The 18,602-nt window shown below is 37.0% G+C and overlaps 1 protein-coding gene across 4 annotated transcripts; it reads left to right on the plus strand.

Annotated features, from left to right (window-relative positions):
* Positions 1-784: 784 nt before the first annotated feature.
* On the plus strand, positions 785-15,506 carry LOC105057205 (B3 domain-containing protein Os07g0679700). Of its 4 annotated transcripts, none has more exons than XM_010939718.4 (14): positions 790-1,151; positions 1,283-1,445; positions 2,634-2,715; positions 2,809-2,910; positions 3,588-4,210; positions 4,358-4,454; positions 5,100-5,274; positions 6,297-6,373; positions 6,643-6,714; positions 6,826-7,047; positions 8,575-8,624; positions 12,501-12,614; positions 13,751-13,818; positions 14,481-15,506. In XM_010939718.4, exons 2-14 carry the CDS (start codon positions 1,330-1,332, stop codon positions 15,245-15,247), a joined length of 2,565 nt encoding a protein of 854 aa, XP_010938020.1. In that variant the 5' UTR covers positions 790-1,151; positions 1,283-1,329; the 3' UTR covers positions 15,248-15,506. The 4 variants fall into 4 exon arrangements, with proteins under 4 accessions (XP_010938018.1, XP_010938017.1, XP_010938020.1 ...); XM_010939717.4 differs by having other exon boundaries at positions 794-1,151; positions 6,634-6,714; XM_010939716.4 differs by having other exon boundaries at positions 785-1,151; positions 1,304-1,445; positions 6,634-7,047.
* Positions 15,507-18,602: the final 3,096 nt, after the last annotated feature.

The following is an 18,602-nucleotide window of genomic DNA, read 5'->3' on the forward strand; positions in this document are numbered from 1 at the left end:
ACCACGTGTACCACAGATCAGTTCTATTAATCGGAGAAATTATTGGTTAAAACAAGCCTGTTATATGATGCTTTGTATCATCCAACAACAAGCTAATACATTATCCAAAAAAAAAAAAATTCTATTTAAAACGATAAAAATAATTTTTTATTTAAAAATTTCAAATAAGCATGTATATTTTTTTTTAAAAAAAAATTTGGGATGGAGTGTTATTTTATTAATGGATGATGCAAGATATACGTAATGGGTTTGTCCTAACCAATAATTTCTCTGTTAATCGAGCTAGTCAGCCAGTGCCCCATGGTACGTAGCTTTGCATGATTAGACCCCCGTAGAACTTGCAATGGTGAGAGGTCCCATCACGAGCCGTCCATCACGGGCCCCTGCCGATACACTGGCAGCACCCACCTCTCCAAACACCTCCATCATCGAACCCGACGGCTCTGATCGCCCCACGGCACCGAGATCCTCGGTCCCGTTGGTGACGTTAAAGCCGGGAGGGTAGGGCGCGTGAGGCCGTAACGATCACCTGGCCCGTACTGCTTTTTGCTAGCTGGCGGGTTGACTTCCGTTTTACCAAGCGCACCCCGAGCTCATCGAGACAACCGGGTCGGCGATTGTCCATCGATCACACGGCTGGGGGCAGTGGGGTCCAATTAATTCCATCCCAGTATTAATTGAAGTATTAATTGTTGGTCTATTTGTTTTGCTCGAGGGCCAGGACTGCAGGTGTGGAGAGAGAGAGAGAGAGAGAGAGAGAGAGAGAGCGCTAGCTGGGCTGTCGTGAAGTGTCGTGGTGCATGACTTAAAAAGTTTCCTTTTTTTTTTTAAAAAAAAAAAAACCCGTTCTGTTACTATTTGCACGCATATTTCTCCTCCTCGGAGGTTTACCTCCTATTCGCTGCATGCAATCTCCTTTCCTCCTCTTGGTCTCCTTTTAGTCCTCTCTCCGTCGATCTCTGACAAATCTCTCCCCTTGGAGCCCTTAAATCGTCTCTTTCGTCGCCGGATCGATCTGTCTTTCGAGTTCTTGCTGCCTTTTCGAGCTCGCCGGAGAGATTGATTTCTGTGGAGGAGGTCGGTTGTGAGATCGGAACGAACTGTTGACTTGATCGCGGTTGTCGACAAAAGAAACAAGGAGAAGTAGAAAGGTAAGCAAAAATATTAGATTTTTTTTTGTTTTGTCTTTTACCGTTTGATTCCATCTTAACGTGTACGTATCAGTAGTTTTGTGGGTTTTCTTGGGTTGATTGTTACGCTAATAGTGGTAATACTGGTGAAGGAGTGGTTTGTGGATCAGCAGGTTGGTGGAACTGGACGTGATTCAGGATGACGACGAAGCGGTGCATGAACGTTGCTTGTGGAGCCACTACACCGGAGGGCGAGTGGAAGAAGGGATGGAGGCTGAAATCGGGCGGATTCGCGAACCTCTGCAACAAGTGCGGGTATAAAGTTAACTCTTTTCTCTTCTCTCTTCTCTCTGTTTGTGATCGGAATCTATGATCACTATGCTTTGTTTGATTTTTTTTTTTTTTTTTTTCAGTATTAGGGGTTTTGGACAATTTGACATTTCCTTGAAGTAGTTTTTGGAAGTGTTTTTTGTTTCATTTTGGGATTTGATGGAAAGTTTGGATTTGGGATGTGGGACTTGGGTTTCTGGTCTTGTGGTTCTGAGGTACATGATCTGCACTTGTTCTGTTGTAGCGGTTGTTGGCCGTAAGATAACGCGGAGATACTGATAGTGTTATTGATTTCTTGATGTACTGGATTGTCTCAATTTCTCACTTTTGTAGTTGGGTATGCTTTGCTTTATTATAAATTTCTAATCTTTTTTTTTTTTTTTAAACGTGGTTACTCTTTTTTCAATGGGTTTACGGCTATTATCTAGGCTTGCATGATTATGCATCTTAGAAATTTTCAAACGCACGAGAATTTGCTGAAATTATCATCACATAGGTGTTTGATTTTGTGTGCTGGAAGGTTCTATTTCCATGTCTGCTCTCTGTTCGGTTTTTTTTTTAGCAGAGCATTCAGTTCTTGCTTAAATGGGGTTTACTCTTTTATTTTCATATGCTTTTTTAGGATATTTTTAGAGACAAGGTTTACATGTTACTATAAGTTACGGTAGTATCTGTCAAGGATAACTAAAAACCATTTAGTTTGAATCAAGAGTTGTGGTTATGTGTTGCACTTGCAAACCAACATAAATTCTGTGATGCTTCTTGTTTGAACTATACAATTTGCATAAAACTTGTTGCTTACTTCATATCTTTATTACAAATCATGGGTAAATTCTAATTTTGTGCCTACTCTCTGAATTTGTAGTGAATATTTTATTAAATTTAATCTTCAGCACAATCTGAAAAAGCAGCAAAAATATATCAATTACGCTCAGGTTTAGGAAATCAATTTAGTAATGTGGCACTTTCTATTTCCATATATGTATATGGTATGTTGGTTTTAAATTTTTAATCTTATCGATATTCTAGCATTTGTTGTGTTCCAATGATATTGATGTCCTTCCTTTTAAAGCATGCCAATTAACAATTTATCCAATTTACTTATTTTTCCAAATAATATCATGACACATAACATGCTAACTATGCTAACTATGTCCTTCTCCTTGGATCTAGGATGGCATATGAGCAGTTAATTTTTTGTGACATGTTTCACCAAAATGAATCTGGGTGGAGGGAGTGTCTTTTTTGCGGCAAGGTAAGTGAACTTTTTGAAGACATTTTATAATTTTAATTTCCATCTGTCCTTCCTTTGAAATATAGTATATCTTACTGAATCTGATTTTTGCAGTGCCTACATTGTGGATGCATTGCTTCAAAGCTTTCATTCGATCTGCTTGACAATGGAGGAGTTCAATGTATTAGCTGCATGAAGAATTCAGAACTTTCCTTTGTAAGATTTTATCTAATATATATAGTTTCATCCATATGCTTGCATAGTGTATGCATGCATACGTTCATCATCGCTTAAGTACTTGAATATTTGAGCATCCAAGCATGCTTAAGCACTTAAATATTTGATCATCCAAGCATGCATAATCTCTGGTAATGTTTTCTCATGTGCAAACAATAAATCATACCTCTGCTTTGTCAATACGTTGTAAGATAGATACCTTCCAGCGTATCAAATGCATCACAATTTACATAATCATGGAAACGTATAAAGCATATTAGCTTCTACTAAAAAATTTCGACCATTTTAATATAGCTAATCTTTCCACCATGTCATTGTTAAGAATCAGCTACTATAATTATTTGAATCTGAAATCCAATTTGAGTGGTCCTGCAATCCAATTCCTGATTTCAGATTGCCTATCAAACCACTCACATAAGCCCTTGAATGGTTGCAGAAGTGCCCTATGTCTAAATTCTATTGAGTTAATTTTGGTCATCACTTACCATAAGAAAATGCACCTTATTTTCAATTTTAGTGCTCTTTTGACACTAACCTGGTTACTGGTTAAATAGTTCATTATGCTTATGGACTAGTGATGTTTGTTATAAGAAACAATAACATGTATTTTTGGAACATTATGTCCATCTGAGTCATTTGAAACTTCTCTTTTTCAGGTTTCAAGTGAAGTCGTGCAAAAAATTTTGCCTCAACACAATCAAAGACTTTTTTCTCTCTCAACTATAAAGGTAAAAGATGAAAAGGTGAATAATGTTGATCGAACAATTGTAGGTAGTGCCGGTGAGTTGCCAACCGTTTCTGCTAATGGTAGAATGGGTGTTAGTGCTATTGGTAAGGGAAAGGTGGCTATGTGGTTGGGCAAAAATATTGACTCTAATCAACAAAGAATGGTAGATATAGAGCAGACAAAGAATGAAAATGGATCATTTCAACATATCAAATGGAACCGCTTGGCCCCTGATGCAGCGGAGGTAGGAAGGTTGGCATTGGGGACTTCAAATGCTGAAAGGCCTCTTGTTATGTTGCCCCCACCTAATGCACTCACTGAAGGAGGGGACGAAAATAAAGCTTCCTCTGCATTTCAACAAATTCAAAGGATTCACCAGAATCTGCCACAGCTTCCAAAGCTAGGTAGTGGAGCTACTACAGATGCATCAAAAGATGGAGTTTCACATATGCGTGTGGCTAGGCCACCTGCTGAGGGAAGGGGCCGGAATCAACTACTTCCACGCTATTGGCCAAGGATCACAGATGAAGAACTACAGCAAATATCGGGAGAGTATCCTCATAATTCTGTCTCAATATAATAAATGCATATGTTTGCATTAATTGGGTGCTATAGTTTGTTCTTGAGCTTATATTTTTATTTGTTTCTTTTTGATATTTCATCGCTATTTCAGTTTTCTTAATTCTTCTTTTGTAAAAGTTCAAATTCTACAATTGTACCATTATTTGAGAAGGTCTTGAGTGCAAGTGATGCGGGTCGTATTGGACGTTTAGTTCTTCCCAAAGCTTGTGCTGAGGTAATACCATATTTGCTCCATTTTTTTCCTTTTGTTTTCTCTTCTAACTTAGTGCCTTCAATTCCTTTCTAGAAAAATCATTTTGGATATTTTGATGAAAACAATTTTTATAATCAGCTTAGATCCTATAACCAATGCAGGGACTAGAATCTGGTTTTTGATTGCAGTATGTGATGTCTTACTATGCTACAGCATATTGGTATGCTTTAAAGGCATTTCTACGGGCCACCGTGAAGGTGGTTGAAGTGACCTTTTGATTGTGTAGATAGCCAGGCAGACATCTAGAGGTTTGATCACCTAGTATTATATTTGTCATCTACTATAAGAACCTGTCTTTCACGGTTGAGTACTGAGTGCATATAGAATTATGGCTGAGCTTATATAAAGTTTTGTTTCATAAATTCTTCATGTGGTTGGTTTATTTATGATAACATGAAATCTGATTGACCCAAATCAAAAATCAAGTATCATAAATGCCTCATGCATACCACATACGTACATACATGAGACCATACATGTACATAAAACTATCAGCTATTTTGATTTCTCACTATCAGGGAATCAAGTTTGATCTTTCCCCTTCTTCATGACTCTTATAGTCCTCATATCTTGAATATTTCTCATTTCAACATGATTCTTCTACAGGCTTATTTTCCTCCAATTTCTCAACCAGAAGGCCTTCCACTGACTGTTCAAGATGCAAAGGGTAAAGAATGGCATTTCCAGTTCAGATTTTGGCCAAATAACAACAGCAGAATGTATGTCTTAGAGGGTGTTACTCCATGCATACAGTCACTTCAATTGCAAGCAGGTGATACAGGTAATTTTTAAAGGAATCCTTGCTTATCATCCCATGAAAGTATACATTGCACATCTAAATATCTCAACTGCTTTGCTAGAAGTTACATGTTTGATATAAACAATCTGTCCTTTCCAAAAATCTGAGATTGTTAGGAAGGAGTACCTAAGTTTGTTAATTATTTCCAACAATTTATCTCTTCTTGCCAAGTCCAAGGAAACTGTTTAGTTTTCACAAGTCTGTAGGTTGTAGGGTGCTTTTTCATTGAGCTTGAAAAATGCTGTGAATCTATGGCATTTATTTAAGACTGCTTGTTCCTACACTTAGTAGCAACATGATGTTACTGTGAACTATTCATTCATTGTTTGTATTCAGTTATATTATTAGGTTTTTATTGTTTTACAAATATCATATTCTTGTTTGTAGATCTTTTTTTTTTTTTAATAGTTATGATAGGTTACTCTATCTTGATTTTATGTTATTTTTAACTGCATTTTTTTTTTGTTTCTACTGAATGCTATTGTGTGCGACTATATTACCATGAACAATACATTTCTAACTTTGTTATTTGCCCATGTAACAAAACCAAGCATATAAACTAGATTCTAAAATCCTGCAACGTTAGAATTTATCTCACAATTTTACTAGCATTTGCTTACCTAATTATTTTGTTCCCCTAGAGACTCCTTTGGGAACCCAAGGTAGTATTTCCACTGGGTGAGAATTAGTGGAAAACATAGTGAATATATGCAAGGATTGTTGAATCAGTACCATGACCTATATTGATTGGCTATCAGTACGGTACAGTATTGATCCATATTTTTATATTAATTAGTTTAGGTGTTTGTACCTGTTTATCTAATGATGCTGCATGACGTCCATACTGTGTCCTTTTCATGAGTCCTCAATTTATTCTTTTTTTCTATCACTCCTTGCACTAGTTTTCTCCACTTATATAATTTAACTTAATAGTGTAATTTAATTGATAATATTGGTGCTTCATGTTTTCACACTGGGCCTTCTTCTTCTTTTCTTCTTCTCAGTGACTTTCAGCCGGATAGATCCTGAAGGAAAGCTCGTGATGGGCTTTAGAAAGGCAACAAATACTTCACCTTTGCACGTAAGAAGCCTCCCAGGCATCTTTTTTCTCTTGCAAGTTATAGTCTACACAGAATACACGTTTTTCTTTAGCTATTAGATAGACTGATGTTTTACATTTGTAATCTAGCTTCTACCTCCTTCATCTTTAGAGTCTAACATAATTCATATGATTTGCTATATGTATTTTTAGGGGGTTTTTGTATGATTTACTATGCTCCATATAAAGCATTTTTTTTGGTTGAACTTTGATTTATGTGCTTACACTTAAACTTGAAGCAGGATTCTCAGATTTCTGCCATTGCCAATGGTGCTCTTGGCAATGAAACATTCTTCCATGGTGTAAATGAGAACCTACCTACAGTAAGTGGTTATTCTGGACTTCTTTGGTCACTAACGAGAGCTGCAGATCTACAATTGAGTTCTCAATCTAAATCTCTAAATTCAGCTGATGTGGATATTAGTTATCATCAGACAGATAAGCATGGAGGCAGGCCAAATGAGGGACTACAATTGCTGCTCATCCAAAAGCGAAGTCGCAATATTGGTGCCAAATTTAGGAGGATGCATATGGACACTGAAGATGCTTTGGAGCTGACGCTGACCTGGGAGGAGGCTCAAGACTTGCTGCGTCCAGCTCCAAATGCCAGACCTAGCGTTGTCATGATTGACGATCATGAAATTGAAGAATATGATGTAAGTCAAACCTGTTAAAATTCTGGGGTAACTTTTGCTGTATGTTTTTTTTTAATTTTACTTATTTTAACATGCCAAGTTTCTCAATTACCTGCTTGCTTTATCTTTTTATGTTACTTTTTTTTTTTTTTGCCTCTGTGCTTGATTTCCATCTTGCTTAAGGGCATATTACCTGTAACAATTTTATGTTTCCAGGGATTCATTAATTAATAAATAGTATGTAGTTAAGCAAAACATACCATCACTTTTGTTTTGATTAAGGTTTTACATCTCGGTATCGGGTATGATCACTTTTGATTTGATTAAGGTTTTACATCTCAGAATTGGGTCTCGTACCGGTGCCGGTAACTTACCAAATATAGTACAGCATGGTGCAGTACCAACACATACCAACACATGTTAAAGTGCTACACCCCCATACCGGCACATGTTAAAGTGCTAGATCAGAAAAGCACATATGCCATGTGACCATGTGATATGATACTAGTTCCCTTCCGGTTTGGCATGCCACACCCATATGGATTGATATAGTATCATGCACAAAACCTTGGTTTTGATTTTTCTGCCTGATTTTTGCTCAGTCTATTCAGGTGCCTGATTTTTGCTCAGTCTATTCAGGTATTATCAATTTTATGAGATTGGCAACAATTTCCTCTGTGTTAACTCATAAATATCTTAGCTGGAATCTTGGCCTTTTATATTGGAGTCGACAAATTTTGGCCTAATGAATCAATTCAAAATTAACATCATATCAATATTACGTCATACTTCCTATATCCATCTGTCTTTGGATATTTTTCAGCTCTATTGTCCGCAATGATTCTTTGCTTATTCATGTCGACTGGTCCACTGCATGATTCTACCAACCATGTGGTGACCTCGTTGAACCATTTGCTGTCAGTTGTCTTTTCAGCTGTTGTTATTTCTTACAAAGTACTAATACACTCTATAATGGTCCAAACAACAGTACCAGTTGAACATAACAAGGTTATATTATGCTACTTCATATTAGAAGGGATTGTGGCAATTGGATTTCCCTTAATTGTTTGTTTACTGGTCAATTCCACTTCATGTATATGAATTTAACAAATTTAATCAGTTGAATACTTAGACATTGGAAAGCAAATGGTTATACTTAAACTATTTATATTTAGTGAGCAAAAATTTATAAGTAGCAATTTCTGATGCCATTTGCTCCTAGCAGTCTCATCTAGCTGACTTTGTTACTGGCAAAGTGTCCTCTTCTCAGAATTTTTTGGACTTTTCCGCATTTTTCGCTGCCACTAACTTCCGATATCTTGAAGCAACCATTTATTGGAAATTTATGGCCACTGATCTGCTGCTTTCAATTTTCACTTTGTGAAATGCACTTATTTTCTTTTTCCCTTTTTTGTTAATGCATTTATATTCACATCAGGGTACTTTTGGCTGTGAGAGAATTTTGCTTTTGCCTTCAATTTTAGTTTGAGAACCACCTTGCTATGCAAATGGTTTCTGCAACCGATCCACTTTACTGCTTTGGTGCAGGAACCCCCAGTTCTTGGGAAGAAAACCATTTACACAGCACGACTTACAGGGTAAGGGTGATTATGTTACACAATTGTTGGTCTTATTTCAGAAAAGTTTTCTTAAGTAAGTGACTAAGGAGCACAAATATTGATGCATAGGTATGTAAGTGGGTTACATGCTTGTAAACTGCATATAAGCATGTGCAATTTTGATGAAGTTTATATTTAGATATCCTTAGCATAGTGTTTTTTATATTTGTATTCTTTATTTAATTGGCCTTGTGAACTTGTTTTTGGAAAGATCAATTCAGTTATTTATCTAGATAAAATTTCAGTGACCTGTGCATGGGTTTGCCATAAGACAATCTGTGCTTTCTAAGGTTTGAGCCTTTGAGGTGCAAAATGAGCATTTATTCTAATATGACTGTGACTTGACCATCTTTAGTCATGGCAACCTGTTTAGTAAAAAGTGTCATTGCATATAACAAGATTCCTCTGATTATATGCATGCCTTATGGTAACCCCATGTTCTGTATTCTTCTAATTTAAAATCTTACATGAAATGTGAGTAAAACCCCAAGACCTCATGGATGCTCATATCTATCAAGAAAGTTGCCGGGAGGTCTCCCTGCATCCATTAATTATGCATCTCTTGGAAGTGCTAAATCAGGCCCCTTTCAACTAGTTTGTTAGCTGAAACACTTTTAATACTATCTATCTGGTACTAGAGATTAAGCGCAGAGGCACTACCCATCGCCTGTTGAAATGACAGAGTTTACCCATATACCCAAAGTTTTTTGTCCAGCTGATCAAGTTTCATTTACAGGAGCACTAGTGTTTAGATACCCAAAGTTTCGGTCCAGCTGATGAAGTTTCATTTAAAGGATCATTAGACAGTTTTTCATAGTTATTTTCTAAAATATGTCTCTAGTATTAACTTAAACAAAAACTGCCAGAAAAGTCATCATTCGCCAAACAGTTTCAGGTTACACTTAACAAGGTCAACTTATTGGATGTGAGTTTGTAGTTGTCATTCTCCATTTTCTGATTTGAAAGTATTCATAGTTTATACTGCCACAAGCCGTCAGGAAACATAGAGTTTGTAACCCATATGATGGATTTTGGATTTGTTCTTAGATCTATGGAAAAGCATTTGTCCAACAACTTGTGGCTCCTGAAGTCGAGCCAAAAAGTTTAAAATTAGCTTGATCGGGACTCCTAGATGCTTATTCCATGAGGTCATTGTTGCTATCTTATTCAACATAGAAGTGCACCATAGGTTTTGTTTTTTCATATTACAATCCTTGGTCTCACAGCTGCTGAAACCTGTGGGCAAGAATAAAGCATGCTAATGCATGTGAGCTTTTCAGTGTCAATATAATTTTGAATTACGGTCTCTAATTAGCTTTGTAATTTTGAATTGAAACTTTCTGCTTGAATTATACAACCCAATCTCCCTAATCTCAACCTGAGACTTGGATGAGAAAGAAATACCTTCACCCATCTGTGTCCCTTGCCATTGGAATAAAGTTTTAGACAGGCTGCCTTCTTTTCCATTGGAAGAGTCGATTTTACAGAACCACCTAGGGAACAGCCTGCCATGCTTGAGCAAACCCAAAGACAAAATTACTGTTGTAAGTGATTTTGCTGCTTCCTCTCCATGAGTATGTGACAGCCAATAACAGAACTGAAAATCAGCGCAATGCATGATTTAGAAAAAAATGTTTAGGTTTCTTAAGTGTTTGGAGGGCAGCAGTATAAACTAGAATCAAACTACATTTAGGTTTTGGTAATGAGCTAATTCTTTATTCAGAATCCAGCCAAAGTTGATGGAGGATTATCAAATTAATTGTAGGATAACATGACAGGAAACAAATAATTAGGATTCAACATGAAGAAAGTGCAGCTATCAATGAGAAAAGATTGTAGCAAGAATCAAATTTAATAAACTTATGTAACCTGCAATATAATATTGTTAGATAATTAACAAAAAGGATGATTAATTCGCTGTAAAATTCAGTCATAGCAGTATAGATTGATTGAATAGGAAGATAGGTAATGATACACAGAGGAGAAGAAAAGAAGGGAAACCAGAGGAGAGAAAAACCAAAGAGAATATTTAGATCTGATAGAAAAGGAAATGGAAAGAACTCTTGAAACCATGGAAAGAAGAGAAACGAAGGGGAGTTTCTCTTCCTCCAAATACTCCACTTTTAGAGAGGTTCAAAAAAGGAGTTTGGATAGAAACAAATTCTCTCCAATTCTCCTCTCTTCTCTCCCCACTTGACCATTCAAATGGAAGATTTTAACTTTCTCTTCTTACTAATTTCCTAAACAAATGAGAGGAACTTATCTCTCCCGATCAAAAGGGAAGCTAGAGATACTGACTTCATCTTCTCCTCTCCTAAGGAAAATAGGGTCTTTTACTTTCTCTCATCTTTTTCTTTTCTCTCCAATTCTCTCGATCCAAATAGGGTGTAGAGGAGAATAGGCAAGAGAAGAGAAAGGGTGTAGAGGAGAAAAGGAAATAGAAGAGGAAGGATGGGAGAGAGAGATCATTTTGGGGCTGTTTGGATATTCCTATAGGATTGGGTGACCATCCTGTAGAATTTATGAATTGGGCCATCCATTTAAGCATGGCCTTGTATCAACCGAATACCACCTAGCCCAAATCCCATGGGATAGGTCTTTTTATTCTTTCTGCAGCCCAAAAGCTAGCACTTGGGTGGGCTTGGACAAGCTCTTAGAAAATGCAAGCTAGATGGTCCAACATGCCTGATTCCTACAGGATTTTCAGCCCAATCTTGTAGAAATATCCAAACAGGCCCTTATATCTTTTCTTCCCTGATTGCCCTACTAAATTCCTTTTGAATGAGTCCAGCCAAACCGGATTATTTCCTTATCACAGTCTAAAATGCTCTTGCAAGGTTGGTCTGAACTTGTGGAAACTGGGACTCTTAGGGCTTGTTTGGATGATTGGGCTGAAAATCCCATTGGATTTATGAATTGAGCCAGTACAACCAGCTAGATAATAGGAATACAGACTGGGCTAGGCCTATATTTGTAGATTGAGTATACCTCTGTTACTCTATGACAAAGGTATTAAAAGGTTATTAGAATCAAAACCTCTTTTATTTTTCTACAATGATCAGGCAGATGAAATCATGTGCTAGAGTGGGCCACAACATACCTTCCCTCATCCCAATCAAGCAATTGACGTCCTTAATCAAGTAAAAATTTGATCTACGTACATCTTGAGTTGATTATTGAACATTATCAAGATGCCTGGATGGTTCTAAATGGTGGCCCCCTCGAATTGCCTCTAAAGTTTAAAAAAATCTCCAAAAATTAATAAAACTTATATTACAATCTTGTATAGTCAAATTATTTTAGGTACGTATATTTGGTTCCTACAAATCCCATGAAAAAAATCATATTCATTAAATATATTGCAATTTACTACATGGTAAACAAATTTCATGGCACATATCAAAAAAAAAGGATAGAATTTAAAGTGATAAATAATATCATAAGTAGATACCCATCTCATGAAAAAATGGTCAAAAAGCGATGTCGCACCTAGGTGTCAACTTAGGTGCTTGAGGGGCCACCCTGCTTGGTAGCGAGGAAGGTGCCAGGTGCCTGGAACAACATTGAGCTGCATATTGCTGCTGCATCACAAAACCATAACCCAAAATAAAAGAGAAATACAAGACTATAAACTAAAACAAGGAATTTAATTTGGCCATGGTTGCCTGCTCAATTTTACATAAAATTAAGTTTGTTTAGAAAGCATATGCTGAACCATTAAATGCTTAGCTGGTTTATTCTTTTTTGCAAATTACTTTATCTGCTTTCTGTCTTCCTCATCGGCTACACATTGTTAGGAAAAGATCTATTCTAAAGTATGCATTCATATATGGATCATTGCCTTGATACTTTTAGGGAACGAGATCAATGGATTCAATGTGATGATTGCTCCAAATGGCGTCGGTTGCCTGCGGATGTTCTTCTTCCTTCAGTATGGACATGTGCTGACAACATGTTAGACCCAAAGAGGTTGATAGTAATGTTGTTGCAAAATGTTCTAAATCAATTTTGAATACTGTGTTAAAACTTCTGATGATCGGTTGTTGATGCTTAATTGCATAATACGAGATCACAAACATGTTTTGTTGTCCTTTCTGTAGTTATGCATTGGATTTCATGGGGATGGATGGGTTGTTCATTCTATGCAAGGCAGTTATCTCTTTATGATATCATACTATTACATCATTAATTATCCTAGTTTAAATTTTGTTTGCTCATTTGATGGTTAAACAAAAGAAATCTTCCTATAATATTTATTTATCATTATTCAACTGTTGGAAGTTTCAATGGTATGGCATTGGAAAACCTGCTTCTATAGATGCATGAAAATGAAGCACCAGAGTGAATATATTTGGAGCAAGGAAGCAATGAGTCTAAAAAATTATGGGAGGTGGAAGTATACAATAAGTATTTACACAAACTCGTGCCAAATACGTTACATGATTTCCTGAAATTGTACTAGTTCTGCGTTCACTTGAGCTGTAACATAACTAGCATTACATAAAGAGAAAGCAAGTTCAAAAGGATATCGTGGAGGCGAAGATGGCAATGGTTTCCATTATTCCTAAATTTTAGGGATAAGGTAGATAACTTTTTTTTTTTTTGTGGAAACAATTACCGGAGGTGACTAGATCCTCAAGCGTCAACTACCCATGTTCGCATTAGTCCCTGGCATCACCATGTTACTTTTTCCAATCTTCCAAAGAGTTGGGATCTCATCGCAGAACACGGTAACAGAGTATTAATGAGACAGGGAAAATGCATCTCATGACAAACAAAATAAAGACTGGCGAGATCTATAGTATGTCTACATTGAAGGTAATCAATTTTCTGATGTTTCAGAGACATAACCTTCACCTCACCATAAAGGCTGATTTTGGAAGGATTACCATCACGAAGTGATATCACATCTTTTGTTTTCTTTGATTTGTTGCTCCATTTTTCCATAATGGAAGCCTGTCGTGATGTAGCTTTTGATTTTGTCTGATTACGTGTATCTCACTTTTGTGATAGCATTGTGTCCAGATGCCTCTTCAACATTAATTGTTACTCGATATATTGGTGTTGTCAGCTTCTTTTTGTACTCATTTATAACATTTCTGCAGATCTTCATGCTCTGCACCAGAAGAATTGAGTCAGAAAGATCTGCAAAGTCTTCTCCAGCAGTATGCAGGTTTGTGATTTTTGTTTTGTAATGCAAACTAGTACTAAGTGGAAGGATTTAATATGCCACGGATGATGGTGTTGGTGCAAGGAAAGATCTTGTGATGTTTAATTAAGAACTTAGAGAAGAGACCTTGTGAGATTTTTGTGTTTGCGTGTCTTGGGGAAGCGCCTGAGTAGCTCCGAGGGGCTGCCCTTGCATCAGACACCTTACCGTATGACCCTTGGCTTCAGTGATGCAGTTTTCTGGAATATCAATGTATGGTTTGCGAAGAGAGTGAATTTATTTCGTTGAAAATAAGTTTCTTATATGTTGAGATGTTTGGACTGTAACTTTTGGTGATGTTCAAAGTTCCAAGTTTTCTTTTGCATTATATACAGTGAACATACGTATGGTTAACCTTGGTACTGTAAACATAATTTCTCTTAAGTAATTTGATGGCATGATGCTTGTTCCATAATTGACTTTAGAGTTATCATGGCCCTGGACTGGGTTGTGGGTTTTGTTTCTTTATGTTGACATGTTCTACTTCTCTTTTTTGTTGTGGTTTGCCAACATTCGACAAAATTTAGAATATGTATATCTATGCACATCTTTGCTACAGAATACAAGGTTTTGCTAGTTGTCTATCTCTGGATCGTAGGTTTCCTCATATCATATCCTTTATGCAGATCACAAGAGGCAGCAGAAGAATGCTACTTGTAAAAGGAACTTTGCAGAGTTGGATGCATCAACTGGTTTGGATGCCTTGGCCAATGCTGCAGCTCTGGGGGATGATTGTAATCAAACCACATCCTCAGTTGCAACGACAACCAAACATCCACGGCATCGCCCTGGGTGCACATGCATTGTGTGCATCCAGCCTCCAAGCGGAAAGGGCCCAAAGCATAGCCCTGCATGCACATGCAACGTTTGTCTGACGGTCAAAAGGCGCTTCAAAACACTAATGTTGAGGAAAAAGAGACGCCAGTCCGAGCGTGAGGAGGCCGAGGCTCAGAAGAGGAATGCTTGGGGCAACAAGGAAGAACTTGAGGGAAGCAGCTCATCAAGAAATGTTCGGCATCCTGATGCCCATCAGGAGAGTGAGTTGGTGCATCAAACCGTCATCGAGAAGCTTGACACGAGCAAGAGGCAGATAGACTTGAACTGCCATCCTGGGCGTGATGAGGTTCCACAAGCAGGGCCACCCAGGCAGAGCATGATGAGCCTTCTCCAGGAGGCAAACCTCCCCTTGGAGACGTATCTGAAGCAGAGTGGGCTCGCCAGCTTGGTGGGTGAGCAAGGGAGCTCAAGCTTACCTACAGTTCCACAGGGGCCCGGCGAGAGCGAGGGAAGAACAGCTGATGAGAGTTATTTTGCTTCTGTGGTGCAGGAGGGGGATGGTGGTGCTGAGGAAGGGCATGGTGGTCCAGACAAGGCAAGAAGTGATTCTGCTTGAAAATATTTTCTTCCTGTCAGAAGTGGTATCAAATTTTGATAAGAATCAGATGGTGCGATGTGTGTACATCTGTTGGCAGTTTGTAGACTTGTCCCTTTTTCTTTCTTTTACAGTGTTCTCTTCATTCATTTGAGTTGGTGAGAGGTAGTTACATCAGGAGATGAAACCTGAGCATTTTGCGATAGGTAATGACATGTTTATAGCCAAGGGATGTTCTTTCCAACATGAATGAATTTAGTATAATATTTATAGTTCTTAAGACTCGAGCTTTGGTTTATCCTTGTGTTGCAATAATGATCACTGTGGCAATTTAGATTGTAGGGCTTGAAAAGCTTTGCGCTCCTTGAGGACCTTAAATATTGCGTCTATTGGAATGCACTGATTCCTCCTTTGATTCAGCCCCCATATCCGACCTAGGAGATGAGATTGCATCTGTTTACGAGACGTGGGAGACATTCAAATTTTGACAGAGTGAAAAAAAAAAAAAAAAACCTGTGTATCGTTTTCTTTTCCCTCTGCTTCGAGGGATCCAGAGCTAATTAGTTGTGTGATTTTTAACCTATGTTAGAAAGAGTGAGTTGAGATCACAGGTATATCAATTTAAGAAAACAACCATTGATTTCAAACAACAAAACTTTAGAACTCCTAAACCAATATGAAGTATTGCAAGCTGAAAGGATGTCTCTTTGCTTGATAACCTTATGATTTATTATCTCTCACCAAAGTGTCCTTTCTCCAAACTCAACCCCTTCTAATTGTTGATAAATTTGAAATGGTTTTATCTCTAAATGTGCATTCGCATGTTGCCGGATAAAAATTCCATAAAAATTTTAGTCCGGATATACACAATTTTTTATAAAAAATCCAAGACCAGAAAATCCTGATAGACTTCCAAGATCTAGAGGCAAGTTTCTCACAAGCTTCTGGTGGGCCTGAAGCAAAAACTTTCAACTTATCAGGGGACATAAACTGCCTCTGAAAAATGCCAGTTGATGTAGAAATTAGAATGAATTCTTTCATTCTCATCACATCAGCATGACCAATAAAAAAGCTCGAAAAATAGACGAAAATATTGTTCTATTACGGATTACGTGGTTTATGTTGCATATGCTGGTTCCTCAACTAGTTTCCCATGCTCAGAGGTGAGAGAGAGTATAAGTCGTCACAACCACTGCACCAAGGTGGCCGCATAAAGCAGCTGGAAAGCTTTGGTGGTTGCAAGATCCTGAGGGGAATCTAAATCTAACTACATGATCCCATTGTCTTGGATGAGTTGGGTGGATTCCATGACTGGAAGCCAGGTGTCAACTCCTTGCTTTTTCTTGCACTGAGACATTGTCAAATCCGACAAGCAGATATAATATTCGGCATCTCTAGTTTATTCATGCATTGTTATATCCTCGATCATTCATGGATGGCTACAATTTTTATCATCGCCTACTCTTGTCGGCTTTCCTTGTGTTTGACAAGAAAAAACGCGTGAAGTTGTCTTGTTATATTAGCGATAATATCGCTCTCTTCTTTTCTTATTCATTGATGACAACAGCTAAATCGTAAAACTAAGATTAGAAGTCTTTGTTTTATGGAATAGGTTGGTGCGGTATGAAAGCGATAAGAAAAGAGATACGTGATGATACATCTAATGCAGACTTGAAAACTTGCTTAAGCTGTCTAAAACTTCTCTAACGTTCCATCGCTGTGGTATTAAGTGCTGTATTTCTGAGACCGCAAATGATCCGTGCTTAAAATGTTGATAATTTGCCTTCAAAACAGCAAATGCAATATTTGTCCAGAACATAAATATTTCTCAATACTCTATAAATCTATCAACAATGCAATTATGAAAAAAACAAAAAAAAAAAATCATTCAACTAACTCAGTTACTGAAAAATTCTTGATCAGGTCTTGCATTTTGTAAGTTATCGCAATTTAAGCAATTAATTCAATAATTGAAGAATTAGTATTGGAACAATATCAAATACCATATGGGGAATGAGTATTTTGTGAATAACTCGAGAACTTTTAATCAATTCAGAGAATATTATGCTTGTAACATCAAATTCACAATATGCTCACCACGTAACATCAATTACTTAAATTGCCAAATTGAGCATTGCATGAATCCTAGAAGTGGTTCAGATCCTAATTGCTTTTTCTTCAAATTATGCTTTAGGAATATAACTTACATAAGTTCCATTTTTTTTTTGCAGGGAAAACAACACCAAAGTACTTTCAAACTACTGCTTTGCGTCTGATAAAATGAAAAGAGATTTTAGCCTCTATAATAATGCTCTATATACTACATTTCTATATATTTTTATTAAATAATTGCTGTTCTATATTTGTCTAAGTAGGACAAGACCATATGATTTAGAGCCAACTGCCCGGAGGCATATATATATATATATATATATATATATATATATTAGAGTCCGGCCTTTCGTTTGTCTTGAGCAAGGCCGGTGGAGACCCCAAGCGGACGGCCCCTTGAATCCTGCACGAACAAAGTCAAAGTCATCGAACGCGTCCTGAAACAACAATCTTAAATGTTAAGGCTTGCTATGCGTTTGAATAACCAATATGCCCTTTCAATACTTCAAATTTAAAAATATTTTTCCTACTTCTTTGGAGAAAAATAACAGGGGATCCACCAGTTCAGCTCATACACTCATTCTGAAAAAACAAGGATGAAAAAATTTGAGTAAACTAGATGAGGTCTAATCGGTTGTCTAAAATTTGGCCCCAATGAAATTAATGGAATGGGTTGGATAATGCTTGGTTTTGTGGAGATCTTTGATAATGAAATATTTGTGTTATTTTTATTTGTATGAAATATTTTATGTTGAGCAAAAATTGCTATTTAGCAAATTAAAAATCTCCTCTTTTTTATGTGGAAAGAATACTTTCAAGATCAATTTAAGTTAAAAATGCAAGTTAAACTTTGGGCCCAATATTCAAATAGTATGATCTAAAATAGAATCTATATTAATACTATTCAAACTAGAATGTTTTTTTTCATTAAATTGGGTTATAAGTTATAACCAAGTGGTGGCACTGATCATCCGAGTAAGTGGAGATTCTGAATTCAAATTTTGATCTTGTTATTTTTCAAATATCTTAATCAAGTATCTAATAAGTGTTGCTTCCACAATTATTTACCCAAAAAAAAATTATTCTATAATTAGGTCCAAGGGCATGATGGTAGATCTCCGAGAACTAGAGGGGCTTTTATTGTATTTTCCTGTATTTCTATTTTCAGATTATTTTTTCAAGAAGTCTATTTCCAGTTTGTTATGGTAGTCCGACCCACTTGGTATCTTTTATACCAGCCGAACTTCTTCTTGTTTTGAAGCCT

This window comes from Elaeis guineensis, chromosome 14, assembly GCF_000442705.2.
Source record: "Elaeis guineensis isolate ETL-2024a chromosome 14, EG11, whole genome shotgun sequence".
NCBI classification, from domain to species: domain Eukaryota; kingdom Viridiplantae; phylum Streptophyta; class Magnoliopsida; order Arecales; family Arecaceae; genus Elaeis; species Elaeis guineensis.